Here is a 27829-nt window from a genome sequence, read left to right as displayed (position 1 = left end):
ATAGGGAGGAGGAAATCCTTGCTAGTTCAGGGATACGGGGGGGGGGGCTACTTCAGGATGCAAAGCGCAGAGCTTGGGGCGGCTTTTGTGGGGGCCCTGCCATTTCGGGGAACAGTAGGCGGGGCTAATTTGGGCTCTAAGGGGTGGAGCTATTGGAGGAACTGGAGTTGGGGGGGGTCTTTGCTCTTTAAGGGGCGCAGCCTTCCCCTTGGGGGGGCCCTTTGATCTCTAGGGGGGTCCGTGTATGTCCCTGCCACTAACTCTTTCCCTGCCCCAATCACCTGCTGGCTCCGCCCCCCCCCCTCCCCCTGGCTGCCGCTGTCGCCTTCAGGCGTCGGTCCCGGCTCTGCTCGCAGCTGCAGTCCCCCCTCCTTCCGCCGTCAACTCCAGGGGACCCCGAACCTCAGCATGGCCCGGTAAGTTGCGGGGGGGGGAAAGGGCGGGGCTGGTTTGCAAGGGGGAAGTGCGGGGATGCTGTACTGCAATAAAGGGGTGCTGTGTTGCAACCCGGGGTTGGTATCGCAAAAAGGGGGTGTGATATTGGAAGAAGGGGGTATAATTTCAAAATGGGGGAGGGGGCAAAAGGGGGTGGCATTGCAGAAAGGGGAGGGTTCAGTTTTGCAGAAAAGGAGGTACAGTATTACAAAAAGGGGATGTGGGGGGTGCAAGAAGTGAGGGTGCAGTATGCTAAAGGGGGTGCTCCATTGCAAGAAGGGGGATGGCATGATGCAAAAGGAGGGGTGCATCTTTTTCTGCAAGGTTGGAGAGGTTGCAATGGCTCCCCCTTTCTAGCCCTTCCCAGCTTGTCTCTTCTGGGCAGTGCAGAGGTACTGGGATCACTGTGGCTTCTCCTTGGCAGTTGGGGGAGGTATAAAAATACCCCATGCAAAGGCTGGGGCAGGGGAGAGGGTATCTTGGGGGGAGGCACTCCCCTGTGCTTCCTTCCCCCACGAGTAATGAGCTGGGGTGTGTATGCAAATCTATGCAGGTATTCCCACTTGACACCCCCCCCCCCCCCCCCCCCCCCGCTGCTGCAGTGGTCCAGGTGAACCCCCACCTAGCCTTGAGGTGAGGGGGAGCTGGGGGGCGGGATCTAGCAGTGACACACAGAGGGAGCCCAGGTGCCTGGGACATGGGGGTGTACACACACACATGCACACTCTGCCTGTCCCTACACACACACACTGCAGCAGCTGCATAGTGTGGAAGGTGGCAGTGTGGGGGGGGGATGGGGGAGGGATAGATGGAGGGATAGGGGGATGGGGACAAACAGGAATGAAGGGATGGGGAGAGGGATGAGGAATGACTAGAGGTATGAAAGGGTAGGTCGGACACACTGGGGTTGTCATGGAAAAGGAAAGCTGGGTGACAGGGGAGGGGTACCCAGGCAGAAGATGGAAGGAAGGATGAAGGATTATTGGATGCATCTGGGTTCAGGGAGGGGAGAAAGGGTGGGTGTGGGTTGGTCAGGCAGAGGATGGAAGGAAGGAAAGCAATGGAATTGTATGGGGGTGGGGTGGTGGGATGGAGGGCTGGCTGCATGGAGGGGTGAGTTGTGATGGAGACAGCGGGGAGGGTGGTAGGTGCAGGGGAGCCCAGTGGAGGATGGAAGGAGGGTCTTGGCTGTGGGGGTGAGCAGGGGATGAATGCAAACCCCTGGATCTTCCAGGGGCAGTTGGGGTGAGGATGGATGGGGAGGGGTGGATAGATGAGTGTGGGGTGGGCTGGTGGATGGATGAAGAGACGGATGGATGAGTGTGGGGAATATGGATGCAGAGAGGGAGGGTTGGAGAGGTCAGTGTGGGGTAGGCAGGCAGAGGATGGAGGGATAAGTGAGGTGATGGATGGATGGATGATTGAAGGAATGGGCAGCTAGTGTAGGGATCATGGCAGGAGGGTGGGATTGGTGTGGGGTAGCCAGGTAGAGGATAGAGGGATGCTTGACGGGGTGGAGGAATGAATGGAGGGATGCAGTGATGAGTGGGAGGAAGAGGGGCTGGAGGGGCGGACAGACAGGCAGAAGGTGGCTCTTGGCAGAACACAGGCCATGGGGCCTTGTTGGAATGGGGGCATGGAGGGAGGCTTGCACAGATAGACCTATGAAGTGAGATCTGGGCTGTGCGGGGGATGCTGGGGCTGTCCAGGGGAGCCAGGCAGCCCAGGGCCAGGCTGGGGTTAACCTCTTCATTCTTGTATACCCCCTCCTATGACGCAGTGTTCCTTGTGCCTTTGCCCCCCGTTCTGCTGCAGGGCTGGGGGTGGGGCCAGCATGGGGCTCATCCCTCCCCACCTCACATTGGCTGCAGTGCCTTTGACCTCCCAGACCCCCCATTCACCCCAGAGAAACCAGGTCTGAGCTCCTAGCCCCGACCACCCAGGTGATGGACATCCAGTAACTATGGTAATTAGTGGCACTTGGGAGATCGTTTCTACCTTTCCAGTGAGACGAGGTCAGCCCAGACTGGCATCAAGAGTAAGGGACATCACAGGACAATGAGGGAGCTGTGGGTTGGGAGTGCGGAGCACAGTGGGGCTATAGGTCGGGTCTGCAGGTCTGGAGGGAGGGGCACCAGTGGGTGTGATGGTGGTGGTCCTCTCCGTTGCTTTGACCTTTGCCCTCTTCCCCCCCACAGGTTGCCCCTGGATGGTGGGCTCCCCAGTTGCCCCAGGCCATGACCACACCACCCCCATCCATGGATTGGAGCCTGCCCCCGAGGGTTTTAGCTACGCAGGTGCCTGACCCCTCCCAGGGGGCATGAGGCCCCCCCCCCAACAGGCTCTGAGTAGGTGAGGGGCAATGGTGGGGGAAGGGGATGGATCTCAGGCATCCAGACTGATTCTCCCCACTGCCCATTTGATTGTAGACCCCAGGGGGCTACAGTTTGAGAGTGAGGGGTACTGCGAGGCTATGGGGGGCTGCAGGTTGGGAGCAAGGGGCAGTGCAAGGTGCAAACATGGAACCCAGGCATCCAGGCCCTCTTTGTCTCTGGCAGGCTCCCCCTCCACCTATCCCAGCATGGGCAAGGCAGTAGGCTGCCCCTGAAGCCTGGGGCTGCAAGAGCTGCGGGGGCTGATGGAGCAGTGAGGGGCTGAGGGGCGGCGGCAGCTGGATGAGGCCTTCGGGGGTGCAGCTGGACTCTGCAGGTGCCTTGATACCCACCCTGAGCATGGTATGGCACAGCATGGTGGTTGCAGCTGGGGGAGCACAACCTAATAGAACAGGAAGTGGCTGGGGGAAAGAATGGGAAGCTGAGTGAAATGGTATGTGACAGGCTGGGGGAGAACGGGGCAACTGGGTAGAACAAAGATGCAGCTAAGGCTGGGGGTAACAGAATGTGGCTGCAGCTGGGTGGGCTAGGGATGAAGGATGGGTGGTTGGTGGAGTGGGAGGCAGCTGAGGCTGTGGGGAGCACAGCTAGGTGGAACAGAGATGCACCAGGCTGGGGAAGAACAGGTGAGCTGGGTGAAACGGGATGTATCTTAGGCTGGTGGGGAATTTGGTTGAACCCAGGCATCTGGGCTAATCCTCCCAACCTTAGAAGGGGACCCAGATATCTGGGCTGACCCCCCCACCCCTTGCTGGGGAGGGGGCCCCGGGGTCTAGGCCAGGACACAGGTATTTGAGCTGCCCCACCATCCTCTTTAGGATGGAACCCAGGTGCCTGGGGCAGGACCCGGGTGTCCAGGCCGCTTTTCCCCACTTCCCAGAAGGGGACCTTGGTGTCCTGGTGGCATTGTGACCCCTGCCTCTTAACCCCAGGGCTGTCAGAGGGGCCGGTGGAGCTGCAGCAGCGCCGTGAAACCTTTGGGCAGAACCAGCTGCCACCACCACAGCCCAAGAGCTTTGCACACCTGGTGTGGGAGGCGCTGCAGGACGTGACACTGCTTGTGCTCCAGGCTGCTGCCCTTGTTTCCCTCGGCTTCAGCTTCTATGCACCCCCCGGGCCTGACCTTGCAGGTACTGCTGAACCCCAGAGCCCCCCTGGCCCCCTGAGCCCTCCAGGACTCCCCAAAAACCTCCGAGCCCTACAGGAGCCACCAAAATCCCTTGGGACCCCAGGGCCCCCCAGCCCCCTCATGGTACCCCAAGATCCTTCTGGACCCCCAAGGCCCCTGAGATCCCCTACAGCCCCCAGCATCTTTTGGACCCCCCAACCCCCCAGGACCTCCAAGAGCCCTTCCAGAATCCCGCTGAGCCCCCCTGGGATCTCCAACCCCCGGGGCCCCCTTGAATTCCCCGGAGCCCCACAGGACCCCCAATTGAACCCCCCAAAACTCCCCTGAACCCCCTTATCCCCTGCCCCCCATCAAAAACCCTCAAAACAGTTGAGGGAGTTGGTGCAGAGCTCTGCATCCCCACATCTCTGTCCTGGGAGAGTCTCTTGTCCTCCCATCTCCTGGATCTCAGTCCCAGGGGTCTCTGAGCCCTGGATCTCAGCTCTGGGTAGGTCTCTGGTCCTCCCACCTCCTGGATCTCAGCTTTCTGGGACCTATTGGTCCCCCTTCTCCTGGATCTCAGTCCTGGGGGTTCTCTGGTCTCTCTTGGATCTTGGCTCTGGGGGTGTCAGCCTCTCTGAGACCCACCCCGCTTGGCAGTCTGTGGGCAGGGCTCACCGGCAGGACTGGAGGCAGAGAAGGAGGCAGAGATGGGCTGGATTGAGGGGGTTGCCATCCTGCTCTCGGTGGCCTGCGTGGTGCTGGTAACAGCCTCCAACGACTGGAGCAAGGAGCGGCAGTTCCGGGGGCTCCAGGGACGACTGGCTGGGCAGCACTGTGTGGCTGTGGTTCGCCGTGGCCGCCAGGCCCAGCTCCCTGCCACCCAGTTGCTAGTCGGTGATGTCATCCATGTCAAATATGGTAATGGAGAACCCAGGCATCCAGGCTGACCCCTAGGGCAGGGAGGGCTTGTGGCTAATGTAGTGTGCATGGGGGAGCTTGACTCCTGACCCCTGGGGCTGTGGGGGATAGGGGAGAAAGGAGGGCCTAAGGCCAAGGTGATGTGCCTGGATCAGCCTGACCCTTGATCCCTGAGGCTAGGGGATAAGGGTCAAAGGAGGGGCCTGAGACAAAGGTGATGGGCATGGCAGAGCTTGGCCCCTGATCCTTGACCCCTGGCGTGGTAATGGTTAGGGGGCCTGAGGCCAAGGTGGTGGGCACAGGGGAGCCTGACACCAGAGTGATGGGCATGGCGGCAGGACTTTGAACTCTCCTGCCCTCCCCAGGTGACCTGCTGCCAGCTGATGGGATCCTGCTCCAAGGCAATAACCTAAAGGTGGATGAGAGCTCCCTGACGGGGGAGTCGGACCTCGTCCATAAGTCAGTTGACAAGGACCCCATGCTGCTCTCTGGTGAGGCTAGGACCCAGGCATCCAGGCCTGGGCTTTCAGGGTGGAACTACACCATTTGACCCTGCCTCCTTGCCCCTCCTCTCTCACCAGGCACCCATGTCATGGAGGGCTCAGGACGGATGGTGGTGACAGCCGTGGGGGTCAACTCCCAGACTGGGATCGTCTTTACACTCTTGGGTGCTACTGGGGAGGAGGAGGAGAAGAAGGACAAGAAAGGTAAGACTTGGGGGAGGGGTTGATTATGCGCTCTTTTCAGACCATGTCCTCCATGCCAGTCCCTCCTGGCTCCCATGGTTAGCATCAAGTTGAGTCAAGACACCGGTCTTGGGCTGAGTCAAGACTCCATTGGATGTTGACTGTAGACATGTCACTGTTGAGTTGGATGCTGTTGGGTGTTGACATTGGCTCAGGGATTTGTGTGGGCAGCTGGGCATTGTAAGTGGTGCTGTTGAGTTGAACTGGCCACTGGTGTCTTGTGGGATCTGGAGTCATCTCCACCAGTCATTGGGTCTGCAATGTCTCGCTGTTGGTGTTGAGTTAAGATCTTGGCCTTGGACTGAGTTGGGACCATAGATGTGTCACCATTGAGTTGGACTCTTGACCACTGGCTTCTCATTGGGTCTGGTGCCTGCCCCACCAGGTGTTGCAACTGCACTGTACCCCTGAAGGGTCTGGATGTGCCACTGTTGATGTTGAGTCAAGACACCATTGGGGGTTGACCGTAGATATGTCACCATTGACTTGGACTCTTGGCTGTTGGTGTCCAGTTGGGTCTGGAGCCAGCCCCACCAGGCACTGGGTCTGGACTCTCCCGGTGGCGTGATATTGGATATTGTTGGATCTAGACCTGTGGTTCTCAACCTATTTGCTATTGTGAGCCACACTTGCAGCTCTCAATGTGTTATGTGGGCCATACACACACAACTTACTTCCTATGTATCCATTCAAAAAATGTTTTAACAGGATATCACAGGGGCTGCAGCAGTGTGCTGATTGGGCTGCATGTGGCCTGTGGGCTGCGAGTTGAGAACCACTGGTTAAGACTCTACTCCACTGGGCATTGGCACTAGACAGGATGCTGTCGGGTCTGGATGTCTGCTTTTGGTATTGAATTGAGTGAAGACCTTGGCCTTGGGTTGAGTCAAGATGCAGTTGTGCAGGTGTGCATTGAGTTGGACTTTTGGCTGTTGGCATCTCATTGATTTTTTTTTTAATCCAACCCCACTGGTCATTGGCTGTGGATGAGGCTCTGTTGGATCTGGACTCCCCCACTGGGTGATATTGCATATGGTTGGGTCTTGACTCCACCCCACTGGGCATTGGCTCTAGACAGGACTCCACTGGTTTGAATGACTAACTATTGGGCAAAGGAAGCAAATTGGCCTCTTTGGCAAACTGAGTCAAGATGCTGTTGGGCATTGACTATAGTCGTGTCACTGTTGAATTGGACAGTTGGCCATTGGCATCTCGTTGGGTTAGAATCCAGCCCCACTGAGTGTTGGCTCTGGACAGGACTCTGTTTGGTCTGGACTCCCCTGTTGGGTGATGTTGGATGTTGCTGGGTCTAGATTCAACCCCACTGGGCATTGATTCTGGATTGGACCCCATCAGGTCTGGATGCCTGGGTGATGGCTTTGAGTTGAGTCCAAACCTTGGCCTTGGGTTGAGTCGAGATACAGTTGCGAGTTGATCATAAATGTGTCACCATTAAGTTGGAATTATGGCCACTGGTTGGGTCTGGCACCAGCTGCACTGCGTATTGGGTCTGGACTAGACCCTGGTGGATCTGGATGTCCCACTGTTGATGTTGAGATGAGTTTAATAAAGACCTTGGCCTTGTGTTGAGTCAAGATGCCATTGGGTGTTACCATAGATTTGACAGTGCCGAGTCTTGGTTGTCTTGGTTGTTGGCATGCAGTTGGGTCTAGATCCTACCCCAGCAGGCATTGGGTCTGGACTGGACCCTGTTGGGTCTAGATGCCTGGCTTCTGGCCTCCTATTGGAAGCTATCTAGACCAGGGGTCAGCAATGTTTTTAGCCAGAGTGCCAAAAACACCCCAACCTCCACCCACACCTCAGCTTGGTGTGCCAGAGGTGGAGGAATCATAAGAGGCCCAATCCTCATTGCTGGCAGCAACTGCACCTGCACCCCCAGGCAGACGGCGAGGGAGGGGCCAACGTTGCACTGGACCAGCCCTTTCCTTCCCCACCATGCATGTCTGTAGCTGCCATCAGCTGGGGCTGTGAAGCCCAGCACAGCTATTTGCTGCCTGCCTGCTACCTGTTGCAGCTGTCCAGAGCCGAGGCTGGCTGTGGTGTGCCAAGGAAAATGGCCTTGCACGTCAAACTCTGGTACATCGGGATTTGGTGTGAGATGTGCTGGCATTGTGTTGCAACTCTGGGCTGTCAGCACTGTGGCAGGAGCCTGGATGCCTGGGTTCTCCCCTATTTCTGGGGGGAACATAGGGACTGGTGGGTTATAGCTGGGAGCCTGGATGTCTAGTTTCTCTCCCTGTTGTGAGAATGTTCTCCACTCAACCAAGCCATGGGTAGGGAAGGGGGTGGGGTTCCCTGTGTCCATCTATCTGGTCTTGAGGGTCTCACTTGTCTGTCCTGCTACAGGGAAGCCACCAGACAGGGCTATGGAAAATGCACAGAACAAAGGTAACATGTTGCCCCCCAGAGCCAAACCCCTGGGGCCAGTGGGGCCTGGACACCTGGGTTCTCTTTCCCAGCTAGGTCTGACATTTGGGATCTGGGCACCCAGATTCTTTTCTCTCCCCAGTAGGGTCTGACAGGTGGGATCTGGATGCCTGGATTCTCTCCCCAACCCTGGGAGGGCAGTGCAGGGGCAGGTCTGGCAGGATGAATCTGGGTGCCTGAATGCCTGGGTTCACTCTCCTGTTCACTCTTCCCATTGGGGTCCCCTGGGTTGGATCTGGAAACCCAGATGCCTGGGTTTTCTCCCTAGCTTTGAGTCAGAGGTGGATGCCTGGAGGCCTGGGTTCTCTCCCCAGTGGGGGGGTCCTGGGTCAAAGTAGGGTGCCCAGATGCCTGGGTTCTCTCCCAGCTCTGAAATAGGGATGAGGTTTCCTGGGTCGGATCTGGGCACCAGACACCTGGGTTCTCTCCCCATTGGGGTCTGACAGATGGGATATGGGTGCCTGGATTCTCTCTCCTGTTCTAGGAAGACATTTGGATCTTCCAGTTAAAAAATGGGGGTCGGGTCTCCTGGGTGGGATCTGGGAGCCCAGATGCTGGGATTCTCTCCCAGCTGTGGGACATAAGTGGGGTCCAGCAGATAATATCGGTGCCAGGACACCTGAGTTATCTCCCCAGTGGAGTCCAGTGTGTGGCATCTTGGTGCCTGGATACCTGTGTTCTTTCCCAGCCCTGGGACACAGATGGGGTCCCCCAGGGGTATCTGGGCACCTGGGTCCCACCTCCTGTCCCCTGCAGACAAGAAGCAGGCCAGGGTGGCAGTGGAGATGCAGCCACTGCGGAGTGCAGAGGGTTGCACCGATGCTGAGGATTGGGACCAGGACCGGGAGCCAATGCGGAGGCGCCTGCCCACCCCCCGCAAGGAGAAGTCAGTGCTGCAGGGGAAGCTCACCAAGCTGGCCGTGCAGATTGGCAAGGCTGGTACGGGCCTGATCCTGGGCCCGGTCCTGGGAGGTTGGGAGGCAGACTAGGGGCCTGATCCTGGGCTTGATGCTGGGGCTGGCCATGCAAGTTATCAAGGCTGGTACTGGGTGTGATCTTGGGCCCCATTGTGAGGCAGGGGCCAGATCCCGGGAGGATGGTGTGGGCAGGGTCTGGCCATGCAGATCAGCAAGGCCAGTACAGGCTTGATCCTCAGGGTTGGGGCCTGGCCATGCAAGTTTGCAAGGCCAGTATGGGCCCAATCCTGGGCTCAGGGCCTGGGGAAGGGATTGGGATCAGGATCATGGGGCAGTGAAAACATGGGGCTGGCAAGGGCGTGCAGGGAACAGATCACAGCTCTACCCTGGGTCTTTGCCCCACACTGAAATCACCCTGCAATTCCAGCCCCAGGCACCCGTCTCACTCCCAGACACTACTCCTCACCCACCCACAGCCCTATTCCATCCACTCAGCCCTGTGTCCTGCCTACAGGATTCCCAGCCAGTCTCCGTGGAGGCCCCAGGATCACTGGGCAGTGACAATACGGCGCCAGCCCTGGGGGAGAGTCATTTAGGGAGTTTTGGTGAGCTGTTAAAGGCCATGGGCTGACCCAACACATGACAGCTCACCAAAGTTTCCTAAGTGCCCCTCCATCCCCAATACTTGCCCACCCCTGTCTTAGGGGGGCCCAGTTCTGGGGCTGGGGGAACAGGGCAGCGGGGGGGGGGTCTTTCTTCTCCTTGAGAGCCCTTGATTCTGGACTCAGTCCTGGGCCCATCTGGCTGGCTGTGGGGTCAGTGTACATGGCTGCCCCCCACTCTTGCCCTCCCCAGGCCTGGCGATGTCGGCACTGACAGTGGCAGTGCTGGTGCTGTCATTTGCGGTGGGCACTTTCTCGGGGGGCGGCAGGCACTGGCGGCCAGAGTGCGGCCCTGTCTACGTCCAGCAGCTCGTCAAGTTCTTCATCATCGGTGTCACTGTCCTGGTGGTGGCTGTGCCTGAGGGGCTGCCCCTCGCCATTACCATTGCCCTCGCCTACTCTGTAAAGGTCAGGCCCTGCCCCTGCTTCTGCCCCCTGGCCTGCTATCTAGCCACTGGCCATCCAGTGAACCATGGTCCATCTGTCTAATGAATGACCTGTTTGTCCATCTAATGATCCAGCCATTGAGTTGTCTGCCTCTCCATTCAGTTAACGACCTATCTGTCTGTCCATCCATCTCTCCAGTGAACCTTCCATTGAATCGTGTCTGTCCCTCCAATGAATGATTCATCCAGTGAATCAGCTGCCTGCTCCTCCATTTAGCCAGAGTTGTCCACTCATTGGTTCATCCCATGATATCTGTTTGTCTGTGCTATGGCTGGACAGGTGGGTCCTTGTGTATTCAACCAGGGACCTTGTGCACTTGTGTGGCTCTCCTGCATGCTTGGATGGGCCTTGAATGCCTTATGGGCGGTGGGGGGTGTCTCACATGCTTCACAGGGACCTCGTGTGACTAGGGGGATCCTCACATTCATGTGTGGGCCTTGAACATGTGAGGTTCTTGCACACTTTACGGGGGGGTGTTATATACTTGATAAAGACCTTGACTACCTAGGCAGGCCTTAAGCACATATGGGGCAGTTTCTTGTGTTTCACAATAAACTTGCACAGTGTGGGGGAGGGGTGGTCAATGCTCACTTGTGCATAGGGCCTCACATGTTTGTGTAAATAGATCTCTTGCTTGCTTTGGGGGCATCTCAAGCTTCACTCTGACCTTGCACAGCTGGGGAGAGGGAATTTTGCACGCACTATTGTGAAGGGCTTTTCACACCCCACGCTCATCCCTCCCTCCCCCAAAGAAAATGATGAAGGCCAACAATCTGGTGCGGCACCTGGATACATGTGAGACAATGGGCAACGCCACAGCTATCTGCTCAGACAAGACGGGCACACTGTCTTGTGCCTGTCACCGCCAACCGCATGACAGTTGTGCAAGCCTATGTGTGCGACACACACCACCACTGCCTGTCTTCGCCGGGCATCCTTCCGCCCACTGTCCTGGACCTCCTTGTCCAGGCTGTGGCTATCAACAGTGCCTACACCTCCAAGGTCCTGGTGAGTGCATGAGCGGGGGCAAAAAGACTTGCACAGCTAGAGTCCTCATGAGTGTACAAGGGCTTGGGGGCGGTGGGGGTTGTCTCCAGACACACAAGCATCACAGAGGTCCTGGTGAGTGCATAACGGGGATCACAAGGGCTCACATGGCTGGGGTCCTTGTATGTGCAAAGGCTTAGGGGAATGGGGCCATCTTCAGCCATAGCATTCATATGATTAGGATCCTTGTGAGTGCATGGAGGCTGGGGTGACGGGACCACATCAGCAGCGGTACCAAGATCTTTGTGAGTTCACAAGAGGGGTACAAGTCTGTCCCAGCAATGGCATTTGCACAGCTGGGATCCTCATGAGTGCACTAGTGCTGGGGGCAGAGCCATCTATCTCCCCACTAACAGCATCACCAAGGTCCTGGTGGGAGTACAGGAACTTGGGGGCATGAGGGCTTGCTGACTGGGGTCCTCATTAATTCACAAGGTGGGAGGAGCAGTGGTGGGGGTTATGGGTGAGCTCTGGAGGGTCCAGACAGGGCTAGTGGGGAGGATATGAGGGGTCCAGTTGGGGCTGGTGGGGGTGTATTTGGGGGGCCTCTAGTGGAGCCTAGGCAGAGCTGGGAGGGTATATGGAGGATCTAGACACCGTTGGAGCAATATGGGAGGCTTCTGGGAGGTGGTGCCAGCATGTCTGAGGGGCAAATGGGGGGGTCTTTAGTTGGCTCCCAGGAGGGCAAGTGGGGAGATATATGGGGGCTCTAGGGGTGTCCCAGATGGGGCTGGGTGAGGGGAATATGGGGGGTCCTGGCTGGGCTGGAAGGGAATATATGGCTCCAGACAAGGCTGGGATATAGGGGTTCTAGGGCTGGTGGGTGGGATATAGGGAAGCCTCTAGATGATCCCAGCTGGGCTGGAGGGGATATGGGGTCTAGACAGGCCTAGAAGGGGGCATGGGGGTCTCAGGGGGTCCAGATATGGTAGGAGGAGGGGATATGGGAGGCCCAGATGTAAATGGGGGCTGGGATATAGGGGCCTCTAGGAGGATCTCATCAAGGTTGATGGGGGGATATGGGGGACTCTAGACAGGGCTGGGGGGGTCCCAGACAGGGCTAATGGAGGGTATGTGGGTGGGGGTCCCTGGAGTCACTCAGATAGGGCTAGTGGGGGATGGTATTTGAAGGGTCCAGACAGCTGGGGGCTGGGATATGGGGGGCCTCTTGGAGGGTACCACCAGAGTTAGTGGGATATGAAGGGCCTGGTAGGTCTGGGGGCTCTGGAGAGGCCAGAGAAGGCAGGCGGATGGGATGTAGATGGGTCCACACAGGACAGTTGAAGGATTATAGGGACTTCTGGACAAACTGGGGGGCACATTGGGCTCTAAGGAGATCCCAGTCAGGTGTAGTGGGGGGGCTTTGGGGGCAGGTATATGGGGGGCATACAGGGCTGGGGAGGGGATATGGGAGGGCTCTAGATGGCTCCCAGTAGGGCTGGTGTAGGAGGAATGGGGGCCAGAGGGAGGTTCCAGAGGGGTTCCCTAGGAGAGGGGTATGGAGGTTATGCGGAATCTAGATCTGAGGAGGGGATATGGAGGGACTCTAAGGGGATCCAGCCAGGGCTAGTATTTGTGGGAGTCCAGACAGGGCTGGGGGTGGGATATGTGGGAGCGCAAAGTAGCTCCCAGTAGGCTTGGTGGGAGGGGGATATGGAGCGGGGCTCAGGGGAATCCTCACTGGACTGGTGGTCGGGCTCTGGGTGGGTCCAGATAGACCATCCGTCTGCCCCCCTCCTAGTCCTATAGGGGGTCCTCACCCCCTCCCCCCTCAGCCAGCAGAGGCAGCGGAGGGGCTGCCACGACACGTAGGCAACAAGACAGAGTGCGCACTGCTGGGGCTGGTGCTGGGCCGTGACCCTGAAATGGCAAGGGCAGCCATGCATGAGTCAGCACTGCTCAAGGTTTACACCTTCAACTCCGTGCGTAAGGCCATGAGCTCCGTCATGTGGCACCCAGGTGGCGCCGGCTACTGCCTCTACAGCAAGGGTGCTGCCGAGATCCTGCTGCGCAGGTCAGTCCCTGGAGCCCCTAATGCCCCACCCCAGAGCCAGCTGCAACATGGGTCCCTGTTTTACCCACCCATGCCCCACCCCAGACTCCCTGTCATACCCAGTCCTTACTCCAACCCTGAGCCAACTGCACATTAGGCTCCTTGTTACACCCAGCCCCTACCACACCCCAGACTCAAGTGCATCCCAGGCTTCCTGTCATACCCAGTCCCTGCCCCACCCCAGAGCCTGCTGCATCCCGGGGTCCCCCCTGTTCTACCCAGATCCCCCCACCTCCCAGAGCCAGCTGCATCCTGGCCCTGCAGGTGCACAGCGGTGGTGGGCAGCATAGGGGAACTGCGGGTCCTGGGGGTGCGGGAGTGAGATGAACTGGTGCGAGGCGTGGTGGAGCCCATGGGGGTTGAGGGGTTGCTCACATTGTGCCTGGCCTACCGCGATCTGCCCGCCACCCCCGAGCCCTCCTGGGACGATGAGGACCGTGTGGTTGGTGACCTGACCTGCATCGCTCTTGTGGGCATTGAGGACCCCGTGCGGCCGGAGGTGAGCCCTGCCCCTAGACCATGCCCCCAAGTCTGAGCTCTCCCCTACGTGGCCCTCATGGGCATCAAGGGGAGCCCTCACTAGCAGCATCTATGGATTCTTAAGCCATGACCCCATCCTGAAACCACACCTGAACAGCAGTCGTAGGGAGTGTGTCCATGCTGACTCTGTCCCTACTCCTCAGGCCGCACCCCCAACATGAGACAGCACTTGCATGATCATTCCGCACATGGAAGACCCCATGAGCTCTCTTTGGCCATGGCTTGGGCCTAAGTCATGCTGCAAGCTCATAGGCCAAGCCCACAGCATGAGACGTCACCTACATGAATGTCTTGGGCATCAAGGACTCTGTATGCCCTCCCTGGCCACGCCCCAACCTCTAGGTCATGCCCCCTGGCTTTAGGGCCTCCCCTGAGCCTGACCTCATAGATTCATAGATTCATAGATGTTAGGGTTGGAAGGGACCTCAATAGATCATCGAGTCCGACCCCCTGCATAAGCAGGAAAGAGTGCTGGGTCTAGATGACCCCAGCTAGATGCTCATCTAACATCCTCTTGAAGACCCCCAGGGTGTAGGGGAGAGCACCACCTCCCTTGGGAGCCCGTTCCAGACCTTGGCCACTCGAACTGTGAAGAAGTTCTTCCTAATGTCCAATCTAAATCTGCTCTCTGCTAGCTTGTGGCCATTGTTTCTTGTAACCCCCGGGGGCGCCTTGGTGAATAAATACTCACCAATTCCCTTCTGTGCCCCCATGATGAACTTAAAGGCAGCCACAAGGTCGCCTCTCAACCTTCTCTTGCAGAGGCTGAAAAGGTCCAGTTTCTCTAGTATCTCCTCGTAGGGCTTGGTCTGCAGGCCCTTGGCCATACGAGTTGCCCTTCTCTGGACCCTCTCCAGGTTATCCGCATCCTTCTTGAAGTGTGGCACCCAGAATTGCACGCAGTACTCCAACTGCGGTCTGACCAGCGCCTGATAGAGGGGAAGTATCACCTCCTTGGACCTATTCGTCATGCATCTGCTGATGCACGATAAAGTGCCATTGGCTTTTTTGATGGCTTCGTCACACTGCCGGCTCATGTTCATCTTGGAGTCCACTAGGACTAGTGGACTCCAAGATCCCTTTCCACCTCTGTGCCACCCAGCAGGTCATTCCCTAGGCTGTAGGTGTGCTGGACATTTTTCCTCCCTAGGTGCAGCACTTTGCATTTCTCCTTGTTGAACTGCATCCTGTTGTTTTCTGCCCACTTGTCCAACCTGTCCAGGTCTGCCTGCAGCTGTTCCCTGCCCTCCGGCATGTCCACTTCTCCCCATAGCTTTGTGTCATCTGCAAACTTGGACAGAGTACATTTGACTCCCTCGTCCAAGTCACTGATGAAGACATTAAAGAGTATCGGTCCAAGGACCAAGCCCTGCGGGACCCCACAGCCCACACCCTTCCAGGTCGAGACCGACCCATCCACCACGACTCTCGGGGTGCGGCCCTCTAGCCAATTCGCCACCCACCGGACTGTGTAGTCATCCACGTCACAGCCTCTTAACTTGTTCACCAGTATGGGGTGGGATACCGTATCGAAGGCCTTCCTGAAGTCTAAGTATACGACATCCACCCCTCCTCCTGTGTCCAGGCGTTTCGTAACCTGGTCATAGAAAGAGACTAGATTGGTCAGGCACAATCTGCCCACCACAAACCCGTGCTGGTTTCCCCTCAGCATAATTTGCCCTGCTGGGCTCTCACAAATGTGAGCCTTGATAATTTTTTCAAAGACTTTGCCAAGGATGGAGGTGAGACTGACTGGCCTATAGTTGCCCGGGTCCTCCTTCCTCCCCTTTTTGAAAATGGGGACCATGTTAGCCCTTTTCCAGTCCTCCGGGACTTGGCCTGTGCGCCACAAGCGTTCGAATATTCCCGCCAGTGGCTCTGCAATGATGTCGGCCAGTGCCTTCAGCACCCTCGGATGGAGCTCATCCGGGCCTGCCGACTTAGAGGCATCCAGTTCTTCCAAGTGACTCTGCACCACCTCAGGATCTACGTATGGAAGTCTGGCGCCTTGCTGCTGCCTCTCTACAACCCCAGTGAGAGACTTGTCGTGTCCCTCACTTAGGAACACTGAGGCAAAGAACTCGTTGAGGAGTTCAGCCTTGTCCCCCCTGTCTGTCACCAATTGTTTCTGCCCATTTAGCAGGGGTCCTATTCCTCCCTGGGCCTTCCTTTTACTCCCAATATATCTAAAAAACAATTTCTTGTTGTCTTTTACTTGGGTTGCCATCCTCAGCTCCATGGCAGCTTTGGCCCATCTAACTGCCTCCCTACAAGCATGAGCAGAGGAGGTATATTCATCTTTAGTGATCTCACCTTGTTTCCACTTTTTATGTGATCCCCTTTTGGCCCTTAGGCTGCCCTGGATTTCTCTGGTCAGCCATGGAAGCCTCCTGCCCCTTTCCCTCTTTTGCCTCGCTCGGGGATCGTCTTGCTTTGTGCCCGAAGGATCGTTTCCTTAAGGCACAGCCACCCTTCTTGGGCTCCCATCCCTTCAAAACTCCTACTCTGCAGTGCGTCCTTGACTAATCGCCTGAGTTCATTGAGATCAGCTTTCCTAAAGTCTAGCACTTTCACCCTACTAGTTACCTTACCCACTCGACGTCTTATGAAGAATTCTATTATTAGGTGATCACTGTCTCCCAAATGGCTACCGATCTGGAGGTCCCCTATCATGTCATCCCCTGTTGCCAATACCAGATCCAGTAAGGCATTCCCCCTAGTGGGACCATGTACCTCCTGTGTCAGGTGGAGGTCCTGTACACAGGTTAGAAACCTGCGTGAGCGGTGGGACTTTGCTGTTTGCGTCTCCCAGCAGATGTCCGGGTAGTTTAGGTCCCCCATGACTACCGCCTCTTTAGCTTTTATGGTCTCCGAGGGTTGCCGCAGGAGCCCCACATCTATTTCTTCCCCTTGGTGTGGGGCCTTGTAGCAGGCGGGGACCTCACCGCCTCACCCTCCTGGGCCCTGACCCCACATGCCTTCCGTTGCTTGTTCCTAGGTATTGCCCTCTGGGGAGCTGGGGTGCAAGGTATCGGGTGCCCTAGGGGGCTTTAGCAGGACAGGGGCTCCTGGACACCTGGGTACACTCTCAGACGCTTAGGTCTCCACCGTGCCACAGGTGCCGGAGGCGATCCAGTGGTGCCAGCGTGCAGGGATCACGGTGCAGATGGTGACAGGAGACAATCTGAGCACGGCACGGGCCATTGCAGCTAAGTGCGGGATCCTGCGGCCTGGGGATGACACACTTTGCTTCAATGGGCCTGACTTCAACCTCCGCATCCGCGACGACCACGGCCAGGTGCTGTCACCTGGCCCTCTGCCTGGCTGGGGGGTGCTCAGGGCCCTGATGCCTGTGTTCTCTGGGAGTGGGGAAGAGTTTAGTCATTAAAGCAGGGAAGGCTGGGAGCCTGGACACCTCAGTTCCCTGCTCTCCCCCCCACCCCTCCCCCCCTTGCAGATTGAGCAAGAGCAGCTGGACAAGGTGTGGCCTAAGCTCCAGGTCCTGGCTCGGTTGTCGCCCACGGACAAATACACACTAGTCAAAGGTGCTGAAGAGGAGGGTATTAGGGGTGGGAGGTGTCAATGAGCCTAGGGGTGGGGCCTGGGTGGGGGAGGGCCAGGGGCAGGGCTAGGCTGGAGCCTGATTTTAGAGGAGGGGTGGGGCCTGGGTGGAGGGGGTGGGGTGTGGATCTTAGGCTCGATGTTAGGGGCAGGGCCTGGGGTTGAGGGAGCAGAGCTAGGGCAGCAGGAGGGTGATGGAGATGAGGGGCATACAGCCCCCATCTCCTCCCAGCCCCAGGCATCATCGACAGCACTGCTGGGGAGCAGCGCCAGGTCGTCGCAGTAACGGGGGACGGCACCAACGATGGCCCCGCCCTCAAGAAGGCTGACATCGGCTTTGCCATGGTAACCGGGAACCCACCCCCAAGTATCCCACCCCCAGGCCTCTCCCCTCCCGTGGTGGCTTGCGGGTATTGGGCCCTGGCTGGCCCTGGGTTGGCCCAGGTGGTGGCTGGCTCTAGGCTGGAATGGGCCCTTGCCTCATGGCCCAGGGCATTGCGGGCACAGATGTGGCAAAGGAAGCGTCTGACATCATCCTGACGGATGACAACTTCTCGAGCATCGTGCGTGCTGTGATGTGGGGCCACAACGTCTACGATGGCATTGCCAAGTTCCTGCAGTTCCAGCTCACTGTCAACGTGGTAGCTGTTGTTGTCGCTTTTACTGGTGCCTGCATCACCCAGGCATGGCTTGGCAGTCCAGGGGTTTAGAAGATGCAGGGATGGGACATAGAGACAGGTGGGACTGACGTGGGGTGAATGGAGGCATAGAGGAACTGACAGTCACCAGTGAACTGCAGGGACTGGGTGCATGGCTGGGGGCAGGAAATGCAGGCACTGAGGCACCCCTCCCCAGCCCCACTCCTGCCCTCTCCCTCAGCCTTGGCCTTACCCTGACCATGCCCCCAGCCTCAGTCACACCCTGGCTCCACCTCCAGCCCCACCCCTGAGCCCCCACATCTTGGCTTCACTCCTGACCCTGCCCCTCAGCCCCAGCTTGACTCATCTGCAGCCTTTGCCCAACTCCCTCTGTGCCCTTATCCCACTCCCAGCCTCACCCTGACTCCACACCTGACCCCAACCCCAAGCCTTGGCTCAGTCCTGACCTTCTTCCCCAGTCTTGGCCCCGCCCCATAGTCCAGCCCCGTCCCCTGACTCTACCTCCTCCCCAGGACTCCCCGCTGAAAGCCATGCAGATGCTGTGGGTGAACTTGATCATGGACACGCTGGCCTTGCTGGCACTGGCCACAGAGCCACCCACAGAGGCATTGCTGCTGCACCAGCCTCACGGCCGTGACCAACCCCTGGTGTCCCCCATCATGATGAAGAATGTGCTGGGCCATGCTGCATATCAGCTGGCTGCTGTCTTCACTCTGCTTTTTGCTGGTGAGTGTGGGTGTGTGTGTGTGGGGGGGGGGGGGGGGGGCTAGGCATGAGGGTGGGACTGGGAGTGGAGCATGGCCTGTAAGTTAGGAGATGGGACCTGGGAGTCAAAAGTGGGTGGGGATCTAAAAATTAAGAGGAGCCTAAGAGGGTGGGAGGCACCTGAGACAGGTCTAGGCATGGGGCTGGGGCCCGGGACATTGGAGGCAGGGCCAGTGGTGGAGCCTGGGATGGTGGGAGGAGTCTGGTCAGCTTTGGGGTAGGGCCAGGCAAGGGGCAGGGCCTGGGAGCCAGGGGGAGGAGCCTAGGAAATGGGGCAGGAGCAGGGCTTTGGACAGTGGTGACAGGGTCTGCTGGGGTTGGAAGGGCCTGGGAGTCAAAGGAAGGGGCTTGAAAGCCAGTGGGGAGGGTTCTAGGAGTGTGGTCGGGGCCTGGGACAGTTTGGGGCAAAGCCTAGAAGCCGTGGGGCACAACAGGGGGGACAATGCCTGGGAACCAAGGTGTGGCACCTCAACATGGGGCCCTGTCCTTGGAGCCACCGGGCAGGGCCTGGGAGTAGGGGGTTACTCTGACCCCACAAAACTGGGTCAGTGGGTGAATGGGGCCACAAGGGCAGAGCCTGATGCCCTACCTCCTCCTCCTTGGCCCTGCCCCAGGTGAGGTACTGTTTGACATCGACAGTGGGAGGGTAGCCCCACTCCACGCACCACCCTCTGAGCACTTCATCATTGTCTTCAATGCCTTTGTGCTCATGCAGCTTGGCAATAAGCTCAACGCCCGCAAGGTACATGGCGAGCGCAACGTCTTCTGTGGCCTCACTGCCAACCCCATCTTCTGCACCATTGTCCTTGGCACCTTCATCCTGCAGGTGGGCTACGTCGGGCCCCCTTTATGGGCAGGATCAGGCTGTTCTAGCCAGGATAGGGGCCCCCCAAGTGCAGGACTGGGCTCTTAGAGCCCAAATCAGCCTCCTCTGTGGGCGGGACTTGGGCCTCATGTCAAGACCAAAGTGGTCTATGGTCAAGACTGAGCCCTTAAAGGAAGGGTTGGGCCCCTCAGCGCAGATCTGGGGCCCTGCTGGGGGACCCCAAGTCTAACCCTCCCCTCCCCCATCCCCCCAGGTCCTGATCGTGCAGTTTGGGGGAAAGCCATTCAGCTGCGCTCCCCTTTCTGCCCAGCAGTGGCTCTGGTGCCTCTTCCTCGGCATTGGCGAGCTCCTCTGGGGGCAGGTGAGGCCTCCCCAGATGCTCCTAAACACCATCCAAGAGGCCTGGATCTCCCAAGTCCCCTAGACCCCTCATGAGCCCACAAAAGCTGCCTTAACAGGCCTGGATCCTTCAACCCCCCTCCCCCCCGACCCCTTCTAACCCCTAAACCCCTCAGCTGGCCTGAACCTGCCTAAGCCTTCTCCCAGACCCTGTTCTCCCTTCCAACCCTTCCAGACCCCTCTTGACCAGGGGTCTGGTGGTGGGGCCTGGGAGTCAAAGGAAGGGGCCTGGAACCTGGGGGAAAACTCTAGGAATGGGGGTGGGTCCTGGGAGCCTCCCAAGTCCCCCAGTGTTCAACATAGCCCCTTCTGCTCTTACAACACCCTAACATACTCCCCAGACCACTCCTCCTAAACTATCTTAGCCCCACAAGTTCCTCCTAGTCCCCAAATCTTCCAGCTCCCCAAAAACCTACCCAGACCCCAAATACAGCTGTACATAGCCCAAGCTTCCCAGCCCCCACAAATCTAGTCCTCCCCACTAAATAGAACCCCAAAATCTTACTAAACCCCCAAATACAACCCTATTGGATTCACTTCCTCCATTCCATAAGGGTGGAATCCACTGTCCACCCATCAGCAGCCTTCCCCCATTCACTAAGGCTGGGGCTAGTGCCCCTAATCTTTCCCAGCCCCCAACATCCACCCCACCTACTAGTACCACCCCCAGATCCAAACCTCCTGGCAGCCCTCCCTAACCTCTGCCCCCCTCACTACCACCACCACACATGGCAGGTGCTGGCAGGGGTCCCCGTGCTGCAGCTGCAGTGCCTGGGCAAAGCTGGGCAGAGGCGGGGGCTGAGCCAGGAGGCAGCCGAGGACGAGGACAACATGGACCCTGTAGAGCAGGAGTTGCGGCGTGGGCAGGTGCTGTGGTTCCGTGGCCTTCACCGAATCCAGACCCAGGTGAGATCAGTGGGGCTGGGGAAGGCCCGCCCAGCAGCTGGGGCTTGGAGGGTGTTGTGGCTGGGATCCCCCCAGTACCACCCCACAGTCGCTTCCCACCATTTAGAAGCCCAGGATCCCACTGTGACCCTGATCAGCAACCTCTCCTGTCCCTCTATCAGCAGCCTTCCCCCATTCAGTAAGGCTGGGATGCTGCCCCATCACCAATCAGCAACCATCTGCTCCTCCCCACTCTTCAGTAAGGCTGGATCCCACTACTGCCATCAACCAGTAACCTGCATCCCCATTCAACAAAGCTGGGGTCCCAAAGCTCCACCAATCTGCCTCTCCCATGCACCAATAAGCAACCTCCTCCACCTCTGGTTGTATCCCACCGGTGCCATCAGGCCTCCCTCGGCTCCCATTGCTATCCACGTACCCCGGCCCACCCACCCCTTATGGGGGAGAGAGGAGGGGGCATGGGAGCCTGAACTCCTGGGTTCTCTTCTCCTGTGGTGGGTAGAACAGTGGGGCTAGGGCTGGGGGCCTGGGCACCTAGGTTCTATGCAGGGTGGGGTGGGGAGCCTGGACACCTGGCCTTGCAGGGGGAGGGGGTGGGAGTTGAGAGCAGGGGCAGTAGGAGTCTGGAATGCTGGGTCCTTGTCCCTCCCTAACTCCTCCTGTCTTCCCTTGCTTCCCCATCGCCTGGGTCCTGCAGATGCGTGTGGTGCGGACCTTCCGCAGCTCCCTCTATGCTGGACTGGAGCTGTCAGACACCCGTGGCTGCCTCCACCGCCCCCGGCCACTCCCAGATCCGCCGCTGTCACATGTGGACCTGACCGGGATCCCCCTCATTGATGACACAGATGCTGAGGATAGTGTGGTGCTTCGGCCCAGCAGGGGCCCCCCCACAACACCAATAACAACGCCTGCCCCCCCCACAGCCTGGAGACTGCGCTCTGACCCCCCACGGACACGCGTGGATCTATTTGGGGGTCTATTTGGAGGTGCCAGCAGAGGGGGAGGGGTAAAGCCCCTCTGGACACACCAGGATTGGGGGGACAACACCCCCTCAGAGATAGGTGGATTCCTTGGAGGATATTTCCTCCCCTGTGGACATGCCTACACCCTCAGGGACCACCCTCTAAGATGGGGAAAGGATGACCCACTGGGACACACCAAGAGGGGAAAGAGGTGCCCCCCCCCCCCCCCCGATTCCCCTTATGGACACACCTGCACTCCAGGATCTCCCACGGTGGGGGAAATAAGCATGGACAGGAGTAGATGTGGGGGAGTCCCCTAGGATGGTGGGAGATGTGGGCCCCCTTCATACACTGAGACAGGGTAGAAAGACGCATGGCACTGACATGGACACAGACACCCGTGGATTCCTCTGGGGATGTCCCTGCCCCCCATTCCATCACTTGTGCATCCCTGGAAGAACTCCTCCTAGTATTGGGGGAGGGGTGACCCCCAACCCAAATGCACAGAATGCAGGGAGAGGCTGGACCCCTGTGGCACTGGTCCTGGGGGTATTGTCCCTCCCTTAAAGATGGGGGAGGGGAGATTCCCCCATAATGGACATGGAGGAAGAGGCTCCTCTCCCTCACCCTGGGGAACACCCCCTACCAAGAAACTCCAGGATGTGCTAGGAGGAGCCCAAGATTAGCCAGGATCCCTCCAGCCCCTCTCCCCCTTGCCCCTCCTTGCTCCAGACCTGGCTGTTTGGGTTCTCTCCACTCTCTGGCAAGGGGTAGGCTGAGGACCTGGGTTCTTTGCAGCTGCTGGCAAATGTGTGGGGTTTGGGTAGGTGCCAGGAACCTGGACTACTGGGCTCTTTCTCCTTCTGTTGGGAGATTCACATCCTCCAGGACCCCCACAGCCCACCGCATTGTCCCTGTTTCAGTTTTCTCTATTACCTAAACTTGCCCCTGCCACAGTTGCTAGCAAGTTATTGTCCCTCAGAGAAGCTCCTCCCTCACCCAGCAGACCCGCCGGTCTGATAAGGCTCGCCCCCCCCGCAGTATCCCGGGATAAGTGTCGCTATCGCGCTAGAAGGGGGCAGGGCTTCGGAGGGAGGCGGGGCACCCTAGGGGCAGGGCCGGGCGCGCGCCGGCACAGGCATGCTCCCCACCTGCAAAATAAAAGGATCTTTAAGTGCAAAGTCCAAAGACTCCATGAAAGTAAGAAGGCGGATGGTAGACGGAGGTTGGGGGCTGCGGTTATACGGTTAGAGGGTGGGGTAAATTCCTACCAGGTCCCCCTACACTCCCGTCCCGCAGTTCCTGCGATAGTACAGCTTAGTTTCCCCTCACCCCTTCCGCAGCCCTGCCTGTGCGCAGCCAATATGATAGTATAGCCCAGTTTCCCGTATACGCCCCCGCAGCAGCCCTCACGATGGTACAGTCCAATTCACCCCCTCAGACCGTATGATGGTACAGCCCAATTCTACCTATAGCTGTTCCCCACCACAGTGGTACAGTCCAATTCCTCCCGTACCCCTTCCCCCTCAGACTTTAGGATGGTACAACCCAGACTACTCCCTCCACACACACACACACACACACCCCTCCCCCCAGTCCTCACTGTGGTGCCGCCCAGTTTCCCTCCGCAGCCTTTACAGTGGTCAGCCCAGTCCTATAGCTCCCCCCCAGCCTTTACAGTGGTAGAACGTTGTCCCGTTCACACACACCCCTCCAGGCCTCCTACATGATACATTCCTATGCTGGGAGGGTGGGCGGGGCTTGGGAGGGGTACTGTTACTAGGCAACTGGTCCGCAAAGCCGCTGTTGCCATGGCGACGGGAGAGCATCCCTGTAGGATGGAAATGACCCACGTGGAGCGGGGGGGGGAACCAGCTCGCAAACGAGGGGCGGGGCCGGGGCGGGGCTTACCCATGACTCCACCCCCTCCCGGTTCGGTGCCGGTATAGCTGCCATGGCTCCGCTACTGCTCCTGTTGCTCGCAGCGCTGGGCCCGGCCGCCAGCAAGGTAGGGACGGCGGGACCTAGGATTGGGCCCACCTCGGGCGTTGTCTCATGCTGACCGGGAGGGGACCCTGTAACTCCTGCCCCCGGGCACACGTGGGGAGTGCTCTGCGGACACACTGAGACTCCCGGACGCCTGGGTTCTCGGGGTGGGGTGGGGCGGGGCGGGCTGGGGTCCCGGACCCCTGGGTTCTCGGGGGAGGGCCTAGGGACCCGGACGCCTGGGTCCCCTTCCTCACCCCTTCTCCTCCCCAGCTCCTGGTGGCCCCCCCACGGCGGGGGCGTCGGTCCATTGTGGCGGCGCCTTCCGGTGGGCGGGAGGAGCTGCTGGCCCTGGCCCTGGCCCGGCTGGGGCGGGGAGCCTCAGGTGGACCCCCCGGCCTGGCCCTGCCCCATGGGACCCGTTGGAGGGGGTCCTCGGCTCTGCTCCCCCTCCTGGAGCCCTCGGCACCCCGCTACTACCTGGACCCCCGACTGGACACCCAGCTGCTGAGGTGAGCCTCCCTCGGGCCTGGGTTTCTGGGAGGGGCGGGGCTGGGTTTTCCATAAGGGTGTCGGTAGGGGGGCTGGGAACTGGAATACCCAGTTTCTGTGGGGAGGGGGCTGGGAGTTGGGGTGGGGGCTATGGGCCCAGACACGTAGGTTCTCTGGGGGGCGGGAGCAGAGGGGCTGGGTTTTGGACGTGTGTTTTCTAGGCTGGAGGGTGGAAGCCTGGACACCTGGGTCGTCTGGTGGCTCTGGTGCTCCCCATCCCAGATGCCTGGTCCCAGCCAGTATCTCTCTCTGTCACCCCCCCCCGCCCCCCCGCTTCCCGCAGGTACCTGCTGAGCCGGCTCTTGGCCATGGGGGTCCCCCGCCCCCCCATGCCTCCCCCCCACCGACTGCGCCGGGCCCTCCTAGATGCCAGGGTCCCCCAGCCCCTGCTGAGGGTCAAGCGCCTGGGGAGGGGCAGTGGGGGGCCCCCACACCGCATCCTGGCCCTGTGATGGGGTTCCCCTCCTGCCAGCTGCCAAGGTGTGCCCCCAAAAGCCTTCTCCCTCCATCTCAGCCTTGGTGTCACCCCAAAATCCTCCCCCCAAACCCTGGCCATAGTGTCTATCCAAAAAAACCTTCCTCTCTAAGCTGCTGTCTTGGTATCACCCCAAAACCTTCTCCCCCACAGGCCTGACCTTGGTGTCCTTCCCCCCCCCCCAACGTTCCCCACAAACTGCTTCCTTGATGTCATCCCAAAGCTGTTCCCTCCCGAAGCACTGACCTAAAATCTATCCCCCTAAAACAGTCCCTGCCTCTATTTCAAGATCTGCCCCCTACAGCTCCAGCCTCAGCCCCCACCCCCTCCTTGCTCTGTTATGGTTCCTGTGTCCTCCAGCATCTCCTCCTCCCATGTAGGCTGGAGCATTGGTGTCCCCCAAAATCAATTCCACTCTATCACCCTCTGCTCTCTGCCTCTGTTTACCCCCTAAAAACTTACTGCTTTATGCTATAGCCTATGTCCCCAATATTTCCTGCTTCCCACAATCCTGGCCTTAGTGTACCCTAAAATCCTTTCTCCCCCCCAGTCCCTGCCTCAATGTCCCATGAAATTTGCCCCCTCATAGAGCACCTGTTTGTCTCTCTTGTCCCCCCCAGGCCCTCCTGTGGCCTTTTTTTTTTTTTTTTTTTTCCTTCACTGCCCCCACAGCATCTTTTTCCCCTTTGTCTCTTGCCTCCTCAAATCCCTTCCTCCTACCTCAGTGTTCTCCAACATTTTCCCTACTGCCAGTGTTCCCTGATACCCCTCCCCCATCTGTGCTTCCCAATGTCTGTTCTATTTCCCCCCCACACGCACACATTCTGTGTTGCCCAATATTTCTCCCCTGTTATGTCCCCTTATAGCTCTTCCTCCCAGTCCTCATTGTCCTTGGTGCCTCCCACATTCCTTCCACCAGCCCCTGCCTAGGTGATATCTGTTCTCCTGCACACAGACGCTATTCCAGTGTTCCCTGAGATTTCTTCACCCCCATAACCCTTGTGACCCCTGATAGATCTTCCCCTCACACCCCAATTGGCTTTGGTGCCCCACCAAGTTCCTTCTCCCACAGCCCCCTGGACTCTCTTAGTTTGTGTCCGTCTGCCCATCTGTCACTGAAATCACTAACGAAATAAAAAGCTTGTCAGATATTTTAATGTAAAGGCTGAGTCCTCTTTCTGTGTCTGGAACTCTTCCCATTTTAGTGAAGGGGCTGGAGGAAGTATTATGGGGTGGTGGGGTGGGAGGACCAAGCTGGGGGGTGGGGTATGGAGGTCGAGGGGGGCACAATTCAGGTAGGGGTAAGGAAGGGGGGGTGTCTTAGCATCGTGGGGGGGGTGAGATGGCAGACACCCCCCCCCATCTCCATCCTAAGGGCACCCCCAGGATCGGGACCCAGGGGTCATTGGCCAGTCCCTCCCAGTTTGGTGGGCTTCACCCTACCTTGGACCAGCCACATTCTTGCCTCCCAATGGCCGTTGCTAGGAGGCCGTCTCCCTCCAAATAAGCACCAGCCTTGCTGCTCCCAGGTCTCCTCCCTTACTCCCTCCACGGATCACTTGTATCCTGGTGTGGCACTGGCGCCCACTAGGGAAGTTGCAAAAGGGCTATAGGGGCGGTGTGATACTGGACCCCGGAGCACTGGGTGGGAGCTAAACCTTGCCCCTTCACCCTTTCCTCGCTCCACAGGCCCTGGTGGTGGTGCCCCGCCCCGCCCCTCCTGTGCCTTTAGCCTCTCGTCCAAGTAAAGCCCTGGTCCTTCCGAAGCCCGCCCGTAAGTCCGGGGTGCCCTAGGCCCTGACCCCACGGTCTGATGGCTCTCCACCGAGGCCCATGGCCAGGGGCGTTTGCCGCACCCCTCTTGAAAGCATTAAGCTCCGCTCCCAAGAGCTGGGTCACTTAAGCCCCCCGCCACTGCTTTTAGCACCGCCTTACAGGCCTGTGAAATTAAGCCACACCCCTCCCCTAGCCCCGCTCCCTGCCGGCGTTTGGATCAGCCAAGACCTAGGGCTACCCACGCAGCCACGCCCCCTATGACTTTTAGTCACGCCCTTAAAGCCGGGGGAGCTAAGCCTCACCCCGTTCCGTCGCCCCGCTGCCTACCCACTCCCCGGGGCTTTCTTCTGTTTAGGTTGGGGTGGGTTGTGCTGAGTTGTTTTTTTTTTTTTTTAATTATTATAACATTAATTATATTATCACTTTCCTTTAATATATCATTAGTGCTATTTATTAGTATCATTATTATTAGGTTTTGGGGGGGGGTTTGGAGGGGTTGGTTAGCTTTGTAGGGGTTTAAAGGATCTTGCATGTTTCAGGAAGTTTTTCCCCCCTCTGGTTTTGAGTTACTTTAATTGGGTTGGGGGGGGCTTTGTTTAGTAACTTAGGTCTTTAGATGGGTGGGCTCTGCCTTGGGTTTGGCTTGGAACTTCCACTGAGAGGTTTGGAGGCAGGTTTGGTTTGCTTTAGGTCTTTTATTCATGGATTTCTTTGTGGTTATCTGGGTAGGGGGAGCAGTTTCCCCCGGGGGGAGGGGGGTGATTGAGTGCTCTCTAGGAGTGGGGAGGGGAGTCAGTTTGTTCTAGATCAACGTTTTTCAACCCATGGGTCAGGATCCAAAACTGGGTTGCAAGAATATATGAAAGAGTCTCAAAGAAATGTTAAAAATGTATTATCCTTGAAGGATAAAAACGGGGGGAAACTGTAGCTTTTCCCTTGCAGGCTGGCAGAGCTTCAGCCTGAGAGGGGCTGCCTGGCTCCCCGACCACTCCTTGCCCCACACACTGGGGGTGGCGAGTCAGGAGTGAGGGGCACTGGGTCTGGACTGGCCACCAACTTTTACCAATGGGTCCTGGTCGAAAAACGGTTGAGAACCTGCTCTAGATGATCTATTTAGCTATCCACCTACCTTCCTACAAATATATAGCAGACTTACTCTGTTTTGGGGGCCTTTCTTCCCTCTAGGTGTAGGTTGGTTTGAGTGGTTTATAAGGGGCTTGGAGGGATTTTCAGTTTGTCTTAATT

General features: G+C 58.3%; 1 protein-coding gene across 1 annotated transcript; it reads left to right on the top strand.

The window, feature by feature from the left end:
• The first annotated feature begins 166 nt into the window (after positions 1-166).
• Positions 167-25971, top strand: ATP2B3 (ATPase plasma membrane Ca2+ transporting 3). The gene is given in 23 exon segments (XM_059733102.1): positions 167-416; positions 2634-2732; positions 3761-3958; positions 5223-5348; positions 5439-5582; positions 7971-8012; positions 8808-8990; positions 9824-10038; positions 10830-10937; positions 10939-11085; positions 12900-13138; positions 13442-13676; positions 16836-17015; positions 17175-17262; positions 17511-17623; positions 17770-17961; positions 18450-18663; positions 19317-19528; positions 19782-19889; positions 20663-20833; positions 21531-22995; positions 24055-24293; positions 24617-25971. Coding segments are annotated over 21 exon segments (3771 nt in total). The 5' UTR covers positions 167-244; the 3' UTR covers positions 22116-22995; positions 24055-24293; positions 24617-25971.
• Positions 25972-27829: the final 1858 nt, after the last annotated feature.

This window comes from Alligator mississippiensis, chromosome 8, assembly GCF_030867095.1.
Source record: "Alligator mississippiensis isolate rAllMis1 chromosome 8, rAllMis1, whole genome shotgun sequence".
Lineage (NCBI taxonomy): Eukaryota > Metazoa > Chordata > Crocodylia > Alligatoridae > Alligator > Alligator mississippiensis.
The sequence above is the reverse complement of the archived record's forward strand: the minus strand, read 5'-3'. Positions and strand labels throughout refer to the sequence as shown.